Consider the following 20,427-nt stretch of genomic DNA (forward strand, 5'->3'; position numbering starts at 1 on the left):
GCAGCTGGTGTCATGGCTTCGGTATTTGGGGCGGCCCAGGTGGCTCCTGGGCTGGGCAATCAGGGCTAGGGGATCCAATCTAACAGTCTGGAACCTTTTTTTTTTTTCTTCTTTTTTTCTTTTTTTTTTTTTTTAATTTATTTTTTCCGTGTTGTTTTTTCTTTGTTGTTGTTGTTGTTGTTTCGTTTTCTTTCTTTCTCTTTTTTTTTTGTTGTTTTTTTTTCCTATTTTTTTTTTCTGGTTTCTATTTTTTTTCTATTTTCTGTGTAGGTCTCTTTAGTCAGCCTTATAGCTAATGCCCTGGGCTACTCGGAACTAGGTGCCATAAAATCCCTTAGGACCCTAAGAGCCTTGAGGCCTTTAAGAGCGTTGTCCCGATTTGAGGGGATGAGGGTAAGATGCCATTAGCAGCTGATCCTTCTGCATGCCCGTGGAGCATTTTATTTTTTAAAAGCATGCTAGAACCGATCAAAACCGGTGGAAAGAGAATTCCAAACAGAATCATGATGCAGCTGCTGACTTGATCACCCCTACGTGGATGTAACCCCCACCCTGCCCACCGCTGCACCCTCCCCTCTAACAAAGGGAGATGCATCAGCTGCCTCATTACATTAATTACTGGCCCAAACCACCCATTTGTAGCCGATGTTGACACTTGGCTGTTCTCATTTGGCCTGGCTTTGACCTCGAGCATCCGAGGGGCTTCTCAGCTGGAACTTTTTTTTTGACCTAGGGAGAATCACCAGGTGCAAAGAAGCAGAATTGGAACCGCCTCAGGGTCTGCAGGCTGTTGGCTGTTGGTGGAATTGGACGGAAAGATTCTGTCTCAGAGGGGGATTTTAAAAAAGCAACCAGGGGGAAAAGGCTGCTCGCTGCAGGAAGGGACTGGGGGGAGCTCAGCTCTTTGAAAACTTTTTGGTTTCATTCCTCTTGTTGCACCTTGTTGTTCTCGGTCCAGTCTGGCGGTGACTGGCAGCCTTGTCTGGTAGTGAAGCTTTTCCTTTCTGTCCCTTTCCTTTTTTCCATGCTTTTTTGGTCCCTGTCCTGTCACTGTGGAACCAGAACAAAGCACAAGCAAAGCATTGAACTTAAACAAGCTTGAATTGGCACCACTCCCTTGGGTGTTTCAATTACTGCAGTGTCTCGCTGCTTTGCCACTAATATTCTGACTTTTTGGTGCTTTTTTCCCCATTTGGGATTGAAAGAGTCTCCTAAGAACATAAAAAAAGTAGTAAAAACCTGAAATTTCATATCAATGGATTTCCCAGGTGCTCTTTGAACAAGAATGTGGGGGTTTGTGCTAAATCCCAGTTAGATCATAACCAGAGAGAAAATCATGTATTTTAAATAATAAGGGAATAGCAGTCACAGTTTTACTTCAGGGTCGGAGTGGAGCAATTCCACCTGGATCCTCCTGATCTTTGGAGCATAACTGAGCCCAAAATCCAGCCCAAGAGGGGCAGAGAGCTGAGGGGGCTCCTCAAACTCCCTGGCAAGTGACAGAAATACCTGAGCTCCAAATCCAAGGGAGGTGTTTCCTCTCTAGGACCTTCTCCTGCTGGTATTTCTTTGTGTCATTAATTTAATTCTAGACTTGAATCCACAGCAGAGGCACAAAGGAAGAAAAATTTCCTTTCACACAAAGGTGGAGCTTTTGCTGGGCTGGCTTTGGGTCTGACCCAGAAGTCTGATCACAAAGAACAGGCCTAGCACTAAACCTGGAGAAACTAAAAGCTGGTTTTAAGCCATGCTGGGGAGAAGATTTCTGATGGACAATCAGGGAATTCTCGTGCTTCGAGTGAGGAATTTTCACCGCAGGAAAATTGATAGTTGTGACTGCAGCCCTGTCAGCTCCCTAGGCCCAATTCTCTCTCCTTTGTTTTGGAGACAAGTGTCAGTGCCCCATCCAACCAGCCCAATTTGAGAGATCTGAAATGCCTTTACACAAAGGAGACTGAAACTGTAGTTCTTTGCTTTTCTCTCCTCCATGGCAATCTGCATTTCCAGGAGCTTGCTCTGCTCTCAGCTCGGTCAGGGAGTTTGGTAGTGATGCTGTGAGGCATGCATGTGTTCTTGTCAGTCTGCACGCAAAAGCCATGTTCCTCCTTTGCCTCCTTCTGGAAAGCTCGGTAGATTTAATGAACCATAAATGACCATATTTCAGGAGGAAATTACCCTTTTTTTGCTTCATGTGGTAGCTGGAATAAATCAATGTATTCGCAGGAGGATGTGACCCAAAAAGTGCTGCTGGTGCAGCAGCTGAGCATCCTGTTGGGATGAAGGGAGAGGAGAGCAAAGGCATCACCTGCAGCCTTTTGGGGCTCTCACCTGTGCCTTTTGGGTGTAGGGTTGAACTCCTGACATCATTTACCAGCTGGAACGGGGGATTCACCATCTGCACCACTGTGGTCTTCAATTTTCCTCCGTTTTTCTGTCTCAGACTGGTTTGGGTTGGGAAGGACCTTAAAACCCATCCAGTCCCACCCTCTGGACCCCTCCCAGCAGCCCAGAGCTCCAATCCCAGTCCAAGCTGGCCGTGAGCCCTTCCTGCAGCGGGAGGAGAAGGACCAGGACGAGCTGTGGCCGATGTCCCACCCTTGGGGCCTCCCAAGTCCCCGTGTGTGGTTGAGTTGCCTTTCAAAACTGAGGCGAGATCGTTTAGCTGCTGTTCATCTATTAAAGGAATCTAAATTAGGAGATCATCATAAAAGATTGAATATCCTGCTGACCTGCCGCTATTAAAAGCTTACATTTGGCCGGGGATGCTCAGGGAGGACGCGGCGCTCCCAAACGGTGAAGGGCTAAAATTAGGAAGAGACGAGCTCTGACCAAACCCCATCCTCATTTCTGAGCGTTTGGAGGGGGGAACGTGGCTTTTGTGTGCTGGTGAGCCTGCCAGGCTGCATGCTCAGCTCTCTGCCTGGCACTACACGACTGGCCTTGCTGAGTGCACAGGATGATCTCGGTGTTGGTCCGTGCTTTCGTGTGACCACAGTGATGCTGGGCCTGGTGCTGGCCCCACGCAGGGAGCAGGACCAGGCCCTGAGTGAAAACAGCCTTGTTTGAGCGCGGGGAATGGCCGGAGGGGCTGCTGGCTGGGAAAACAAAACCTCGGGAATGCAGGAGCTCGGGTGTCCTCACACTTGGCTCTGAGGAAATTCCATCGGGAGCCTGTTGGTTGTGAGAGTCTGAGCCCCCCCTCTGCCTTTGGGCAATTAAAAGGACAGGAAATAATTGGTTTGTTAAAGAACAAAGAGTCCAGGCTCCGTAAATCCAACAACGTGGCTTGAAAAGAGAAATTATTTTGAAAATATACGTATTATATAATATGTATATAATATAATATACAATATGCAATATATAATATGCAGTAGACAATATATAATATACTGTATACAATACAAAATATGTATTATAAAATATGCAATATATAATGTGCTATATAAAATATATACTATGCAATATACAATATATAATATACTGTATACAATATAAAATATATATTATACAATATGCAATATATAATGTGCTTTATAAAATATATACTATGCAATATACAATATGTAATATACTATATGCAATATACAATATATAATCTACGATATAAAATATATACTACGCAATAGACAATGTATAATACACTATATACAATATAAAATATATATTATACAATATGCAATATATTATATACTATATACAATATAAATATATACTAAATGTGCAATATATTATATACTATATAAAATATATACGGTACAATATACAATATGCAATATACTATAGACAATATACAATATATAATAAGCAATATATACTATGCAATAGACAATATATAATATGCTATATGCAATATTAAATATATACTATGCAATATGCAATATTTAATATATTATATACAATATATAATACATACTATACAATATATAATATACTATATACAATATACAAAATATAATATAATATAATGCAATATAATAATAATAATAACAATAACAATAACAATAATAATAATAATAATAATAATAATAATACAAACACATATTTTGAAAGCACAGCTTCCCTGCTTGCCTCTGAAGCAGAATTTGAAGCTTGCCACAAATTCACTGCCAATTTCTGCATGGATCAGCAGCCTCCCCCATTCCCCCCCAAAAACAGCTGTACTTTTGCTTGCTGTCTCCTGCCTCGTGTTTTATACTGAAACTTTTTCCCACCCCTTCCAACACAGGTGGTTGTCAATGCCTTGGTTGGCGCTATCCCTTCCATTATGAATGTCTTGTTGGTCTGCCTTATCTTCTGGCTGATTTTCAGCATTATGGGGGTTAACCTGTTTGCCGGGAAATATCATTACTGCTTTAATGAAACAGCTGAGCATCGCTTTGAGATAGATGTTGTTAACAACAAGACAGACTGCGAGGCTCTGATGCCACCCAACTCCACGGAGATCCGATGGAAGAACGTGAAAATTAACTTTGACAACGTTGGGGCAGGATACCTGGCTCTGCTGCAAGTTGTAAGTTTGGGTTTCTGCCGTTGTCCCTTTGAAATATTCCAAACTGAGGGGCTGGAGCTCTAAAATACCCAAACTGAGGGGCTGGAGCTCTAAAATACCCCAAACTGAGGGGCTGGAGTTCTAAAATACCCAAACTGAGGGGCTGGAGTTGTAAATACCCTAAACTGAGGGGCTGGAGCTCTAAAATACCCCAAACTGAGGGGCTGGAGCTCTAAAATACCCCAAACTGAGGGGCTGGAGTTCTAAAATACCCCAAACTGAGGGGCTGGAGCTCTAAAATACCCCAAACTGAGGGGCTGGAGCTCTAAATACCCCAAACTGAGGGGCTGGAGCTTTAAATACCCCAAACTGAGGGGCTGGAGTTCTAAAATACCCCAAACTGAGGGGCTGGAGTTCTAAAATACCCCAAACTGAGGGGGCTGGAGTTGTAAATACCCCAAACTGAGGGGCTGGAGTTCTAAAATACCCCAAACTGAGGGGCTGGAGTTGTAAATACCCCAAACTGAGGGGCTGGAGCTCTAACATGCCCCAAACTGAGGGGCTGGAGCTTTAAATACCCCAAACTGAGGGGCTGGAGCGCTAAAATACCCCAAACTGAGGGGCTGGAGCTCTAAAATACCCCAAACTGAGGGGCTGGAGCTTTAAATACCCCAACTGAGGGGCTGGAGTTCTAAAATACCCCAAAATGAGGGGCTGGAGCTCTAAATACCCCAAACTGAGGGGCTGGAGTTCTAAAATACCCCAAACTGAGGGGCTGGAGCTCTAAATACCCCAAACTGAGGGGCTGGAGCTCTAAAATACCCCAAACTGAGGGGCTGGAGCTCTAAATACCCCAAACTGAGGGGCTGGAGCTTTAAATACCCCAAACTGAGGGGCTGGAGCTCTAAAATACCCAAAATTGAGCGGCTTTAGCTGTGTCCCCCACTAAAATACCCCAAATTGAGGTGCTGGAAATACAAAATGCTCCTGGTGTATTTTATGTCCTTCTCTCTCTCTGAAATCCAGCATCCACTGGGGTTGGGGCTGCAATGAATTTGCCATTTTCTATTTCTTCTCTTTCCTAATTTATGGGTCTCAGTAAGAGCCCCCAAGTTCCCCCCTCACCCTCAGCCTGCTTGAACCTCATGAGGTTCAACTCCTTGAGCTTGATTTCTGTAAATTTAGGTTAAATGAAAAGAGAAATGTTGAAATAATATTAAAGTTCATTATATACAGGGCCATCAGGAGTGCCAGGGAGTCCCTGGCAGAGCGGGCACAATTCTTGTATTTTGGGTGAATTCTGTCTCTGTGTTTTCTCTGCCAGGCTACGTTCAAGGGCTGGATGGACATCATGTATGCAGCTGTAGATTCCAGAAAGGTAACCTGGCAAAACTCCCCTCCCCTTATTTCTATCTGCATTTTTGGTTTGCTAAAATTGAGAGTAAAAGTCGTGGAATTGTGTTTGGAGCGAGTATTTCATGCTGGGATTGTTTCCTTTGCCCTGGGGGTCTGATGAGTTAAAAGATGCTAAAGAAAATCCCAATAAGGGCAAGTTTTTCTGGTTGGTTTTTTTTTTTTTGTTCCAACTGGTTTTTGATCTTTGATGTTTTGGAATCACAACCAAAAATCTCATTTTGCCTGTGTTTGTATGATGTCTTTGAAATGTCATTTGTTGTTTTTCTTATCTCCCCTCAGCAAGAAGAGCAGCCCAAATACGAGGACAACATTTACATGTACATTTATTTTGTTATCTTCATCATCTTTGGCTCCTTTTTCACCCTGAACTTGTTCATTGGTGTCATCATCGACAACTTCAACCAACAAAAGAAAAAGATAAGTGATCTGTGTTTGCTGCTTCCAGCTCAGACCTATCCCAGGACTGTTGGCTCTTCAGGCTGGTTGGTTTTTCTGCAAAATAAAGTAATTTTGGGGCACAAAGCTCCTTTTTTAGAGCTGTGGGCCTCTTGGTGCCTTGAGCCCAACATGTTTGGTTTAAACTACAGCCAGATTAAACATTTTCCCTAGATTTTCATGCATTTTGGGGTTTTTTTATGCCTTGACTAAAATATAAACTGGAAGCAAGATGTCTTCCTTGCCTTTGTCTCATATCCTGCTTTTTCTTGAAATAAAAGTTGTAAGTTTGGGTTTCTACCATTTAAAATACCCCAACCTGAGGGGCTGGAGCTCTAATTTGGGATGGATTTGCAGCTCCTGGAAATGCCCTCACGGCTGCTCAGAGGGGAGAGCAATGAAACCTATACATTTCAATTTAGAGGAAATTTAAATTTCCTTTAAATTTCATTTATAGGAAATTAAAAGTTTCATTTTTAATTAAGGTCAGTGCAGCCTGGGTGTTAGTGTGGGTGATTCTGTTGGAAGGCAGGCCTCACCTGAGCTGGGCTTTACTCCTTTCCCTCCTGGTCCCTGAGCTGATTGTAACCAGTTTTCCTTTTGCCCCTTTACTTTGGAGGTCAAGACATTTTCATGACAGAAGAGCAGAAGAAGTATTACAACGCCATGAAAAAACTGGGCTCAAAGAAGCCTCAAAAACCCATTCCCCGACCTCTGGTGAGTGCATTGGGGGGAGCTCAGGATAAACCCACTGTGGAGCAGATTTCAAAATAGCTTTTTCTCCAGAATCATCCCTTGTTTTAACTCATGTTGGACCCACATCACCCTGGTTTTGTAACTCGGGTGTCACCTGCAAAGGTTAAAGCATTTGTGCTGGGCTTGGTGTAAATCAGTTCATCACCTGAATCATGAAATTCCCAAACTTCACCTGGGTGTGGAGCAGGAGCCTCCTGGCACTCACAGGAGAACCCTTGGCAATCCCCCAGCCCTGAGGGCTCTGCTGGTGGAGAGCTGAGCTCATTTCCCTGCTTTCTGAACGGCTTTGGGTCGCTCAGAAAGCCAAAAGAGGGGTTGGGTTGAGTCCCTGAGGGGCTGTGTGGATAAATAAAGCCTCCTGCGTTTGGGGCCGTGGTGGTGCCACCAGAGGGGCTGGCTTCTCCTGCAGGCACCGTCAGTGCCAGGATGTGGCTGCAGAGGCTCCACAGAGAGCACGATGTGCTGCTGGTAGGGGTGGAGCAACATGTTGGGGTATAATTTGTATTTTCCTGCCTTTGCCCTCACCAGACTGGCTCACAGACAGGGTTTGCCTTGAAAGCTTTGTTCAATACTGACAAAAATCACATCCTTGTCCCTCTTTCCACCAATGGTGGGATAATTTGTTGATTAATGGTAAATTAAGAGGAATTCCTCCCTGTGAGGATGGTGAAGCCTTGGCACGGGTGCCCAGAGAAGCTGTGGGTGCCCCTGGGGTATCCACAGCCAGGTTGGACAGGGCAGGGGGTGGAACGGGATCATTTCCAATCCAAACCACTCCACACTTCCACGATTGCTGCTCGAGCTTGGTTCCCTGCCTCTGCTGCTCCGCAGAACCGCATCCAAGGAGCCGTGTTCGACTTTGTCACCCAGCAAGCCTTCGACATCGTCATCATGATGCTCATCTGCCTCAACATGGTGACCATGATGGTGGAGACGGACACGCAGAGCAAGCAGATGGAGGACATCCTGTACTGGATCAACTTTGTGTTTGTCATCTTCTTCACCTGCGAGTGTGTGCTCAAGATGTTCGCCTTGCGGCACTACTACTTCACCATCGGCTGGAACATCTTCGACTTCGTGGTTGTGATTCTGTCCATCGTGGGTAAGTGGGACAGCACCCAGAGGTCGTGGTGCTCCGTTTTCAGAATTTCAGAATTTTCAGAATTTTCAGAGTTTTCAGAACAGGCTTCAAACCCGTTTTTATTTTAGCATCCATGCTTTTTGTACATTCTTACAAAACTCATAAATTTATACGTTACTTATTAGTTACGAGAGACAAAGTGCTCATTGGAATTTCTCTGATTTGTCCTTCTTTCTCTCTTGGTTTCTATGTCAACGACCTTGGTAGGAAATTGTTTCAGGGGTAAAATTACCCCCTAAAATCAGGGGTGGATTCTCTTATCAAACTTCTCTTGGCTCACAGAAGTTGCTGCAAAACCTCTTCCACACTTAGAGGTCGTTGAGTGCCAGGCTATTTTGGTATTTTTAGAGTAGATCATGTCTTTGAAAGGGATATGTAGGTGCCAGGACCTCAGGGTTCTCTTTGAGCCTTGGGAAGCCATGGCAGAATTTATCTGAATTTATTTGTGAAGCCCTGAAATTTATGTATGAAGTCCTGACTGATGCCCCTTCCCTCTGTTCTGATATTCCAGCTGTAAACCACTCTGTATTCCAGAGGTAAACCACTTGACCATCGCTCTCTGTGTCTGTAAAAACTGAAGTTTCACTCACTTCATCAGAACATTTTAATGCTCAGTAACCCCTGAAAATTTCCCTGCAGGGCTTCTTGCCACAGCACAGGACTTGCCATCTTGTTTGCAGTTTGTTTGAATGTTAAATCCGTGTTTCCTCCAACAGGTTTTGAGGGTTTTTAGCATCTAATCCACAAAATACGCACAACCTCACAATGGCTGTGCCCATTCCCTGGGAGAAGAATCTTCTCCTGATGTCCCTCTCCTGACACAGATCCAGCTGTGCTGTCACTGCTCACAAGGAGCAGAGATCAGAGCTGTCCCTCCCCTGCCCCAGGTCCAGCTGTGCTGTCATTGCTCACAAGGAGCAGAGATCAGAGCTGTCCTTCTGCTCCTCAGGAGGATTTTCCTGCCTGAGAAGAATCTTTTCCTGATGTCCCTCTCCTGCCCCAGGTCCAGCTGTGCTCTCGTTGCTCACAAGGAGCAGAGATCAGAGCTGTCCCTCTCCTCCCCAGGTCCAGCTGTGCTCTCATTGCTCACAAGGAGCAGAGGTCAGAGCTGTCCTTCTGCCCCTCAGGAGGATTTACCTGCCTGAGAAGAATCTTTTCCTGATGTCTCTCCCCTGACACAGATCCAGCTGTGCTGTCACTGCTCACAAGGAGCAGAGATCAGAGCTGCCCCTCTCCTGCCCCTCAGGAGGATTTTCCTGCCTGAGAAGAATTTTTCCTGATGTCTCTCCCCTGACAGAGGTCCAGCTGTGCTCTCACTGCTCACAAGGAGCAGAGATCAGAGCTGTCCTTCTGCTCCTCAGGAGGATTTACCTGCCTGAGATATCCCTCCCCTTACAGGTGTGTGCTCTCACTGCTCACAAGGAGCAGAGGTCAGAGCTGCCCCTCTCCTGCTCCTCAGGAGGATTTACCTGACTGAGAAGAATCTTTTCCTGATGTCCCTCCCCTGACACAGATCCAGCTGTGCTGTCATTGCTCACAAGGAGCAGAGATCAGAGCTGTCCTTCTGCTCCTCAGGAGGATTTACCTGCCTGAGAAGAATTTTTTCCTGATGTCCCTCCCCTGCCCCATGTCCAGCTGTGCTCTCACTGCTCACAAGGAGCAGAGGTCAGAGCTGTCCTTCTGCTCCTCAGGAGGATTTTCCTGCCTGAGAAGAATCTTCTCCTGATGTCCCTCCCCTGCCCCATGTCCAGCTGTGCTCTCATTGCTCACAAGGAGCAGAGGTCAGAGCTGCCCCTCTCCTGCCCCAGGTCCAGCTGTGCTCTCACTGCTCACAAGGAGCAGAGATCAGAGCCGTCCCTCTCCTGCCCCTCAGGAGGATTTTCCTGCCTGAACATCCCAAACACCCTCTGAAAATGCCCCCACAGAACCCCACGTGCCCCAGAGGAAGCAGCAGCCTGTGCCTGTGCCCTGTCACACGTGTTGCCTCTCTCCTCTAGGGATGTTCCTGGCTGAAATCATTGAGAAGTACTTCGTGTCGCCCACGCTGTTCCGAGTCATCCGCCTGGCTCGCATCGGCCGCATCCTGCGCTTGATCAAGGGAGCCAAGGGGATCCGCACGCTGCTTTTTGCCTTAATGATGTCCCTGCCCGCCTTGTTCAACATCGGCCTCCTGCTCTTCCTGGTCATGTTCATCTTCTCCATCTTCGGCATGTCCAACTTCGCCTACGTCAAGCACGAGGCCGGCATCGACGACATGTTCAACTTTGAGACCTTTGGCAACAGCATGATCTGCTTGTTCCAGATCACCACGTCGGCCGGCTGGGACGGGCTCCTGCTGCCCATCCTGAACCGGCCCCCGGACTGCGACCTGGACAAGGAGCACCCGGGCAGCGGCTTCAAGGGGGACTGCGGCAACCCCTCGGTGGGGATATTTTTCTTTGTCAGCTACATCATCATCTCCTTCCTGATCGTGGTCAACATGTACATCGCCATCATCCTGGAGAACTTCAGCGTGGCGACGGAGGAGAGCGCCGACCCGCTCAGCGAGGACGACTTCGAGACCTTCTACGAGATCTGGGAGAAGTTCGACCCCGACGCCACGCAGTTCATCGAGTACAGCAAGCTGGCGGACTTCGCCGACGCCCTGGAGCACCCGCTGCGCGTGCCCAAGCCCAACACCATCGAGCTCATCGCCATGGACCTGCCGATGGTAAGTGGGGACAGGATCCACTGTTTGGACATCCTGTTTGCCTTCACCAAACGCGTCCTGGGGGACAGCGGGGAGCTGGATATCCTGAGACAGCAGATGGAGGAGAGGTTTGTGGCTTCCAACCCTTCCAAAGTGTCTTATGAGCCCATCACCACCACGCTGCGGCGCAAGCAGGAGGAGGTGTCGGCCGTGGTGATCCAGAGGGCCTACAGGGCGCGTTTGGCGCGACGGGGCTTCGTCGGCCGCAGGCCTGCCGCCACCAAACTGGAGAACGGGGGAGCCAACAGGGAGAAAAAGGAGGGCACGCCCTCCACGGCGTCCCTGCCCTCCTACGACAGCGTCACCAAACCCGACAAGGAGAAGCAGCAGCGGGCGGAGGAGGGCAGGAGAGAAAAGGCCAAGAGACAAAAGGACGGCAGGGTGGCCAAGTCTTGAGAGACACACACACACACACATTCACACACACACACACAAAGAGAGAGAGAGAGGGAAAAGAAAAAAATTAACAAAAAAACAAAAAATAGTAGAATTGTACGAATTAAAATATTTGCAAGTGGAAAAAAAAAAAAACAAAACAACAAAAAAAAAAAAGATTGTTTACAAACTTCCTGAAATATATCAATACAGAAGAGCTGTGGAGACACTTACCTGAAGATCTTATACCAAACATAGTCTGCTTACTGTGTGACAGCGTTGCATCTAAAGCAGTGACCTACCACCTGTTTAAAGGACCCTGTAAACAAACATTTAAACACAAAAAACAAAAAAAGGAAAAAAAATGGATTTTCTATTGTTTGGGCAGGTGGATACTGCATGTTCCACATCAGTCAATGCAACTTAGGACAAACAAGCAAAATAAACCACACACACACACACAAACACACTCAGAGCAACAAAACCCGCTGCTGGGATTCATGTATTTTCCAAAGCAGCCCCAAATGGATTTTATTTTCCCATTTTGTTGATTATTCTCAGAAGAAAACCCAGAAGTCACAATGTCCATGGGTTTGTTCATGCAAAACTAGATTTGCATTTAGTTAAGCAGCAAAAAAATTAAAACAAAAAAAGAGGAAAAAAATTGAAAAAAAAGAGTTAAAACAAGTAGAACAAAAAAAAAGAAACAAAGCACCCATTAAGCCCACTGAGTTACCATAGTTTATTTGAGATTTATTATTTGCATTCTACTTTCTCCATGGGCTTTACTTGGTTTGGGAGTTGGGGCACTCGGGTACCTTCAGCCTGGAGCCAGCTCGGGCTGATCCCCCCCCAGAAATAAAATCAAAGTGCTCGTTAACGCCTAGAAGCGATTTTTGCAGATTTTTGCAGATTTTTGCATGACGGCATGACCAGGGACCATGCATGAGGAACCACAACCAGGGGACACGCTGTCACCTGTCCACAGAGGTGTGTTAAGCCATAAATTCGAGGCACTCCACTGAGTATCTACCGCACACTGTACTTTGGATATTTGGGAGAGAAACCTTAGTGATGCTCCTGCCCGGCACCAGTACTCCCAGTTCATAGAGAATCTTCCATAAACCTGCCAGTAGAAGAAAAACAACAACAAAAAAAAATAACCCCGACAAAACCTCAGTGTAACTCTAAAACCACAAAATCCCCCAAGAGAACAAGCAGGTGAATGAATTGTGTGTGTCTGTTTAACAACTTTGACTTTCTTTTCCATACAGCCATGGTTTTTTGCACACTGAAACAGAACAAAAATTCCAAAATGCTGCTCTGGACCTCACCAAAGGGGAGAGGATAAATCTGGGAATGGCTTGTTATCCATGTCACTGTAAATCCAAAACCTAGGGCTTCAACCAGCCAGCAAGGTCAGTTGTATCCTGCAATATTTAGCATTAATTAATGTTAATTAATTATCCTTCAGCCTCCTCCATCCTGCAGCGTAGACACTTCTTTTGGTAGAGATAAATGTTAAAAAACAGCAACAAAGAAGCAGCACGGTGCCTCTGCTGGTAGGAACCGGGGGAGCTCACCCACAGCACTCTGGGGTGGAGGCTGGGGCTGGGAGTGGGGGTCAGGACCCACATTTGGGGTTGAGACCCACATTTGGGGTCAGGACCCACATTTGGGGTCAGGAGTCACCTTTGGGGTCAGGACCCACCTTTGGGGTCAGGACCCACCCTTGGGGTTGGACCCAACCCTTGGGATCAGGACCCACATTTGGGGTCAGGACCAACCTTTGGGGTCAGGAGTCACCTTTGGGGTTGGGACCCACATTTGGGTCAGGAGTCACCTTTGGGGTTGGGACCAACCTTTGGAGTGAGGACCAACCTTTGGGGTCAGGACCCACATTTGGGGTCAGAACCAGCCTTTGGGGTCGGGACCCACATTTAGGGTTGGGACCAACCCTTGGGGTCAAGAGTCACCTTTGGGGTCAGGACCCACCTTTGGGGTCCGGCCCCACCCTTGGTTGTCCCATGGTGGCTCCTGCTCTGGGGGTGCACAGCTGGACCAGGGGGTGCTGGGCTGTGGCCAGGAGGGGTTTTTGGGGTCTCCAGCCCAGGAGGGGCCAGGCGCCTTCACCTGCCCCCCATTGCCCACACCTGCCCTGGGGGCACCTCTGGGGGCACCTCTGGGGGCACCTGGGGGCATCTCTGAGGGCACCTGGTGGCCCTGGGGGTACCTGGGGGCACCTCTGGGAGTACCTGAGGGCACCTGGGGGTACCTGGGGGCACCTGGGGGTACCTGGAGGTTCCTCTGGGGGTACCTGGGGGCACCTGGGGGTTCCTCTGGGGGTACCTGGGGGTTCCTCTGGGGGTACCTGGGGGTACCTGGGGGCACCTCTGGGGGTACCTGGGGGTTCCTCTGGGGGTACCTGGGGGTACCTGGGGGCACCTCTGGGGGTACCTGGGGGCACCTCTGGGGGTACCTGGGGGTACCTGGTGGTACCCCTGAGCCATCTCACTGCAGCACAAGGAGCATCTCGAGCCATGGCCGGGCTGTTTTCTGTTTCCTCCCCTCTCGGGGTGTCCCCAGCCCAGCCCCGCTCAGGTTGGGGTGTCCCCTCAGCACCGGTGGTGGCACCGGGAGGGGACCCCAGTGGTCCCTGCAGGGGTGACATCCCAAATGAGGGTACCCAGAGCAGGGGGGACAAAGCCACCCCAGTACAGCAGAGCTCGATGGGAGGATGAATCCCAGTTTGCATAAACCCAGAAAACGCCAGGAATCGCCCAAAATACCCCAAACGCGAGCAGGAAGCCATCCAGCCGCCATCCGTGCCACCTTGGCATCCTCGGGGCAGCTCTGCCCCTCTGCAGGGACCTGAACTGCCCCCCTTGCTCCCAGGATGTAAAACAATCAAAATAATCACAAAGAAACAACGACAACAAAAATCTACATACATATGTACAGGCTACGTTGTAAACAGCACAAAAAAAAAAATAACACGAAAAAAAGGAAAAAAAAAATAGCTGAAAAGTGTGGTTGAACTTTTTAAGAGAATATTATAAATACTGTAATATATCATTTTATTTTATTGGCATGCCTTTTTGTAAATACAAAGAACTACAAAAAAAAAAATTATAGAATGGCTTCTGGCTTATGCCATTGTCCATGGTTATTTTTATTTTTTTAAGATTTTTCTGTTGTCCTTAGATTTTAGATAGCCAGGAAATGTCCCCCAAAGGAAAAAAAAATAAAAATAAAACCACAACAACAACAAAAAAAAAATCCAAACGAGAACCTAAACCCCCTCAAAATAGATTTTAACAAAAGCTTTATTGCAAGTGGTATTTGCAGCAGCAAAAAGTGTCTATTTTTGGGTTCCAATGTGCAATAAGTCGACCACTTCTATGCAAGATTTGGCTGAATTTCATAATTGTTCCAGGCTGGGCTGAGTCTTGTAGGTGACGCTCGGTGCGTTGGCGTTTGTGCTGGCAACTCATGAAGCTGCTCAATGACTTTCAAATAAAAAAACTCCCTCCAAACTCTGGATATATATTATTTTTTTTTCATGTTTTGTCAGCAGGAAGGGGAGGGAGGAGGTTCTTGAGCTTCCTGTTGGCCGCAGTTGGTCCTTGTGCTCAAAAAAAGGAATTTGGGGATGTTTTTCTCCTTGGGTTTCCTCCCCAGGGCAGATGTTGGAGTTGGGTCTTGCTGGGTGAAGCCAAAGTTGGAGGGAATTTTGGGCAAAGAGCCTCAGGGATTTGTCCCACCCAAATCTCCAGATTCTGACGTTATTACAGAATTCCCGTTCTGGATTCAGGGTTTTGGGAGCAAATAAAGGGGTGGTGTTGTTAGGAAGGTGTAGCCAAAACTCACAACCACACCAAGGAGTTCCCTTCCCTCCCCCAGCTCTGAAATTCTCCCTTTTGGGTTAATTTGGGACCCCAAAAGTGTGGAGTTAATGAAATGCCAGCCCAAGCTGCTTTATTCACTTTCCTCTTCACCTTTTCTGAAAATATAGAAGCCAAAAAATAAAATAAATAAATTCAGGTAACCCCATGGTGTTCCCTAGAGGCCACACCTGAGTTTGAAAGATTTTTCTGCTGCAAAAATGAAATAAAATTTTTAAAAAACCAACAAGACAACAAGCTACAAAAGCTCAATAGTGAAGATTAGTGTATTAGAAATTGCATGGTGGCTCATACCGGTCTTACCCAACATGACTGACAATTACTATAAGCCAAAAGCAAATGAAATAAACTGAAATAAATGAAATAAATTTCCCTTTTCACGGTACAAGGGAAGGTTGTCGTGGTGTCCCAGTTCTTCTCACCCCTCCTCCCCTTTTCCTGCCGCTCTGGGCTCTCCCCAAAGGCGTTTTAGGGTGGTTTGGGGAGCAGAGCGAGGGGCAGATCTTGGGGGGATTTTGGTGTTGAGGGTGTCAGGAGGAGCTGTTGGAAGGATTTGGGTGATGAAGGTGTCAGGAGGAGCTGTTGGAGGGATTTGGGTGTTGAAGGTGTCAGGTGGCTCAGCCCTGCTGGGGCTGTGGGGTCGGGGCCTGCCTGGGGCTCCCTTTGAGGCAGGTGAGGAGAGGATGGAGCTCCAGGCAGGTGAGGATGAAGCTCCAGGCAGGTGAGGACCCCAAGCAGGTGAGGATGGGGATTCCAGGCAGGTGAGGATGAAGCTCCAGGCAGGTGAGGACCCCAAGCAGGTGAGGATGGGGACCCCAAGCAGGTGAGGATGGGGGTCCCAGGCAGGTGAGGACCCCAGGCAGGTGAGGATGGGGGTCCCAGGCAGGTGAGGAGAGGATGGGGGTCTCAGGCAGGTGAGGATGAAGCTCCAGGCAGGTGAGGGTCCCAGGCAGGTGAGGATGGGGGTCTCAGGCAGGTGAGGATGGGGGTCCCAGGCAGGTGAGGAGAGGATGGGGGTCTCAGGCAGGTGAGGCCCCAGGCAGGTGAGGATGCTCCATTCTGGATCTGCCCTGGCAGGTGAGGATGTTCTGTGATGGCTCAACCTGTAACTGCTCACCTGCACCCCTCATCTGTATCCCCTCACCTGTACCCACCTGTAACCGCATATCCTATAACCCATCATTCTATAACCCCATATCCTATAACCCCTCACCTGTAACCCCTCACCTGTAACCTCATATCCTATAACCCATCATCCTACAACCCCTCATCCCTAAACCCTCACCTGTAACCCCTCACCTTTACCCCTCCATCCTATAACCCCTCATCCCCAGCCCCTCACCTGTAACCTGCAGCCTCCATCCTTTACCCTAAAAACCCCAAGAAAGGCCCCAAATCCCCCCCTCCCCCAGGGCATTGGGGGGCAGCAGCTCTGCAGGGGCTGCTCTGGGGGCTCCTGCAGCCCCCCAGTGCCCCCCAGTGCCCCCACCCCTGCTCTGGGGGCTCCTGCAGCCCCCCAGTGCCCCCCAGTGCCCCCACCCCTGCTCTGGGGGCTCCTGCTGCCCCCAGTGCCCCCACCCCTGCTCTGGGGGCTCCTGCAGCCCCCAGTGCCCCCCAGTGCCCCCAGCCCTGCTCTGGGGTCCCTGCTGCCCCCAGTGCCCCCAGCCCTGACCCCCAGCCCCACAGCAGGGCTGGCTCCGCTCTCAGTGGTGCTCAAGGGCCCTGACCTGGGCTGGGGGTGCCCACGGGTGACCCCCCTGCCCCCAGCACCCCCTGCCCCCCATCCCACCCCACTCCTGGCCAGAAGGGCTGAGCTGGGCACGAACCTCACCAAGGGCAGATCTAACCCCGAGCTGAACGCCCGCCTTGGAATCGCTTTCGATATTTCAGTTTTAGGTCGCTTCGGGATTATTTTTCATAGGAAACACAGTTATGAGTTTGGGTGCAGTTTGTTGAACAGATTTGTGGATTTTTGCTGCTCGGTTGAGGCCGGTCCAAGCCAAGGCAGAGCGTGGTTGTGCCGTCCTGCACCTCCCCGTGTCTCACACACACACACACACACACTGGTCCCACTGGTTGAACTGGGATGGAGGGTCCCCGGCTGTCCCCACCCGTGGCTGTGCTGGCTCATTCCCTACCTCACAGGGGTGTTGTGAGGCTTCCTGAGACCCCCAGCGCGCTGCACGGGGCTCCCAGAGCTGTGGGGGCACCCAGGGGTGCCCCCGATGCTGCTGTGCCAGCCCCACACCCTGGGCACCTGTGGGGCCGCTTCTCCCCCGGCACCGCTGCTGTCGCTCCCTCCCGCCCTGCTTTTCCTCTCTGCTGTGTTTTACCGGGGAGAGGAGGAGGATGGAGCCGGGGAGGGTGGAGGAAGGCGCTGGAGGGACGGGCTGGGAGTTCCGTGGCTGAACTTTGAGTTCCTTTGTACTGTACATCTTTTTACTTTGGAATTTGCAATAAAGAGGTATGTCCATCTTGTTTTAACAACTTCTCCTGCCTGCCCTGTCCTTCTGTTCCCCTCGCTGCCCAAAATTCCTCACTCCTGGCGTGGCTTTGCAAAGTGGGGCTGCTCTGAAATGTTCTCCCTGCCCTGAAGGGGAACCCAGGGATAATTTGGGGGGGTGACAGGAATTATTTGGGGGAGTCACGGCTTTGAAACCCCTCCAGGCACAACACAGGGCTCATCCCAGCCCCGCCCCAGCGTGTTCTGGCTCCTGCTTTGGGCAGCGCAGCTTCAGGAGCCGCATCTGCCACGACCACCCCGTTCCTGCAGCTCCTTTCCCTTTGTTTTCCAGGGAAATTTGGAACCTGGGGCAGCCCCGTGGTGATGGGGAGCGCTCCATCCAACACCCGCTGCTTCACACAGGAGCTGCTGATCACCCAAAGCTTTCCCAATTTCAATTTTAAATTTGGAAGAAAAGCCTTGTTCCACTTGCCCCATTGGCTCTGAGCACATCCACAGAATCCTGGCTCAATTGACCTTTTAGAGTATTTTAGAGTGTTTAACACAGAATGTGCACAGAAATCATCATCATCCTCCTCTCCCTCCACCCCTGGCACCGAGCAGCTCCTCGGGCTCCTTGCTGTGCTGTGACACGGCCAAAAAGAGAAAAACCCAAACCCACAGAAAGGGACAAACCCAAACCCACAGAAAGGGACAAACCCAAACCCACAGAAAGGGACAAAAGGGACAAACCCAAACCCACAGAAAGGGACAAACCCAAACCCACAGAAAGGGACAAACCCAGAGTCCCCAAACCTCTGCTTCAGGAGAGCTGTCATCCCAAATGTCCCCAAGCAGCACAAAACCTCTGCCACAGCCCTTGGTCAGGTCAGAGGTGTCACAATTAACCACAATTAACCCACAAACAATTAACCCCAGGCACTGGCCCAGCCTGATGACCCAGCAGAGAATCCCAGTGCTCCTTTTCCACCTGGAATTGGGGAATTTTGGCTCCTGGGGGCTCCTGTGAGGGGGTCCCAGTGAGGGCACGGCCGAGGGAGCTTTGCCCAGCTCCAGCCCTGCCCCAGGGACAGGCAGGGACATCTCCAGCTGGGGCTGCTGATGGTTCCCGTTGGTCACCTCACCCTGGATGAGCCCAGGACAGGCCTTTCCCTGCCCAGGAGAACACACAGAGCCCATTTCTGGATGCCAACCCCTCCTTGAAGCTTTACTGGGTCCGGTTTTCCCTCCAGCAGCTCCAGTTGGTGCCGCACCAGCACAGGCAGCTCTGGCACCCAGGGACAGACAGGGACATCTCCAGCTGGGGGTGCTGATGGTTCCCGGTGCTCACCTCACCCTGGATGAGCCCAGGACAGGCCCAGGAGAACACACAGAGCCCATTTCTGGATGCCAACCCCTCCATGAAGCTTTACTGGGTCCGGTTTTCCCTCCAGCATCTCCAGCTGGTGCCACCCCACCATCAGGCGCCCAGGAGCCGCCTCCAGTGGCAGAAATACATGGCGGTGCCCGTGAGCAGCACGGAGCCCACGAAGGCTCCCAGCAGGCCCAGGAGCAGCGGGCGGACCCAGCCCAGGAGGGCGCGGCGGTACCGGGGGGGGCGGCGGCGCTGGAAGAGCAGCGCCCCGGGCAGGGGAGCCCTCCGGCCCCGCGGCCCCGCGGGCCGCAGCTGCGCCGCGCTCAGGTGCTGCACGCTCCGCCGGTAGCCCTGCACGTTCCTGCGCAGCTCCAGGCTCCGGTCCTGGTTCAGGTTCTTGCCCAGCTCCCGGGCGATGTCCGAGCGGCCGATGTGGTGCAGGGCGCGCACCAGGCGGTCCCAGGTGGTCGCTTCTCCCGCGGTCTCCAACCAGCGGCGCAGCCCCTCCGAGCATCCCCGGGCGCTGCGGCTGCTGAGGCGGCGGATGGGCTTCTCCTGCTCCTCCTCCTCCTCCTCCTCGTCCTCCTCGGGACCCCCCGGCCCCTCCAGCTCGGGGCTGCCCGGCTCCTGCTCGGGGCTGTGGAGCTCGGCCTGCAGCCGGTGGCACTCGGAGCTGGCCAGGAGCTCGGCGATGCGGCCCATGCTGTGCCTGCCCACCGAGGCCGCCACCGAGTCATCGGCGCGGCCCCGCAGCGCCAGCAGGAGCACGACGATGCCCAGCGGTGCCAGCATCGTCTGGTGCCAGCGTGGTGGCACCCGGGCAGTGCCAGGAGCGTGGAACGCCCTGACCTCACAGAGCGGCTCCAGGGTGAGTTCCCTGTGCCCGGTCCGTTGTCCTGTGTCGCACCCCACGGTGGTGGCACCTGTCCCTCCAGCCTGGCAGCCCTCCTGGCACTCCCTAATTCCCAAATTTGGTGCCTGGCATCCCCAAATTTGGTGCCTGGCATTCCCAAATCCTCAAATTCGGTGCCTGGCATTCCCAGATTCCCAAATTTGGTGCCTGGCCTTCCCAAATTCCCGAATTTGGTGTCTGGCATTCCCTAATTCCCAAATTTGGTGCCTGGCATTCCCAAATTTGGTGTCTAGCATTCCCTAATTCCCAAATTCGGTGCCTGGCATTCCCAGATCCCCAAATATGGTGCCTGACCTTCCCAAATTCCCAAATTTGGTGCCTGCCATTCCCAGATTCCCAAATTTGGCGCCTGGCACTCCCAAATTCCCAAATATGGTGCCTGCCATTCCCTAATTCCCAAATTTGGTGCCTGGCACTCCCGAATCCACAA

At 50.3% G+C, this 20,427-nt stretch overlaps 2 protein-coding genes across 4 annotated transcripts in view; one reads left to right on the forward strand and one right to left on the reverse strand.

Annotated features, from left to right (window-relative positions):
- SCN8A (sodium voltage-gated channel alpha subunit 8) overlaps positions 1 to 12,581 on the forward strand; it is a 63,786-nt gene extending 51,205 nt beyond the window's left edge. For all 3 annotated transcript variants that reach the window (XM_074530837.1, XM_074530839.1, XM_074530840.1), the window contains 7 exons: positions 271 to 393; positions 4,226 to 4,510; positions 5,814 to 5,867; positions 6,185 to 6,322; positions 6,953 to 7,057; positions 7,928 to 8,198; positions 10,235 to 12,581. In XM_074530837.1, the coding sequence (XP_074386938.1) occupies positions 271 to 393; positions 4,226 to 4,510; positions 5,814 to 5,867; positions 6,185 to 6,322; positions 6,953 to 7,057; positions 7,928 to 8,198; positions 10,235 to 11,382 (2,124 nt within the window). In that variant the 3' untranslated portion in view covers positions 11,383 to 12,581. The remainder of the gene's footprint in view (positions 1 to 270; positions 394 to 4,225; positions 4,511 to 5,813; positions 5,868 to 6,184; positions 6,323 to 6,952; positions 7,058 to 7,927; positions 8,199 to 10,234) is intronic.
- Positions 12,582 to 17,192: 4,611 nt separating this feature from the next.
- TMDD1 (transmembrane and death domain 1) lies at positions 17,193 to 20,427 on the reverse strand. The gene has a single exon (XM_074530841.1). It carries the CDS (start codon positions 19,874 to 19,876, stop codon positions 19,190 to 19,192), a length of 687 nt encoding a protein of 228 aa, XP_074386942.1. The 5' UTR covers positions 19,877 to 20,427; the 3' UTR covers positions 17,193 to 19,189.

Source organism: Zonotrichia albicollis, chromosome 33 (genome assembly GCF_047830755.1).
Source record: "Zonotrichia albicollis isolate bZonAlb1 chromosome 33, bZonAlb1.hap1, whole genome shotgun sequence".
Classification (NCBI taxonomy): Eukaryota; Metazoa; Chordata; class Aves; order Passeriformes; family Passerellidae; genus Zonotrichia; species Zonotrichia albicollis.

Excerpts from the sequence above, each read along its gene's own strand:
- TMDD1 (XM_074530841.1), bottom strand. The coding sequence starts at position 19,876 with ATGCTGGCACCGCTGGGCATCGTCGTGCTCCTGCTGGCGCTGCGGGGC.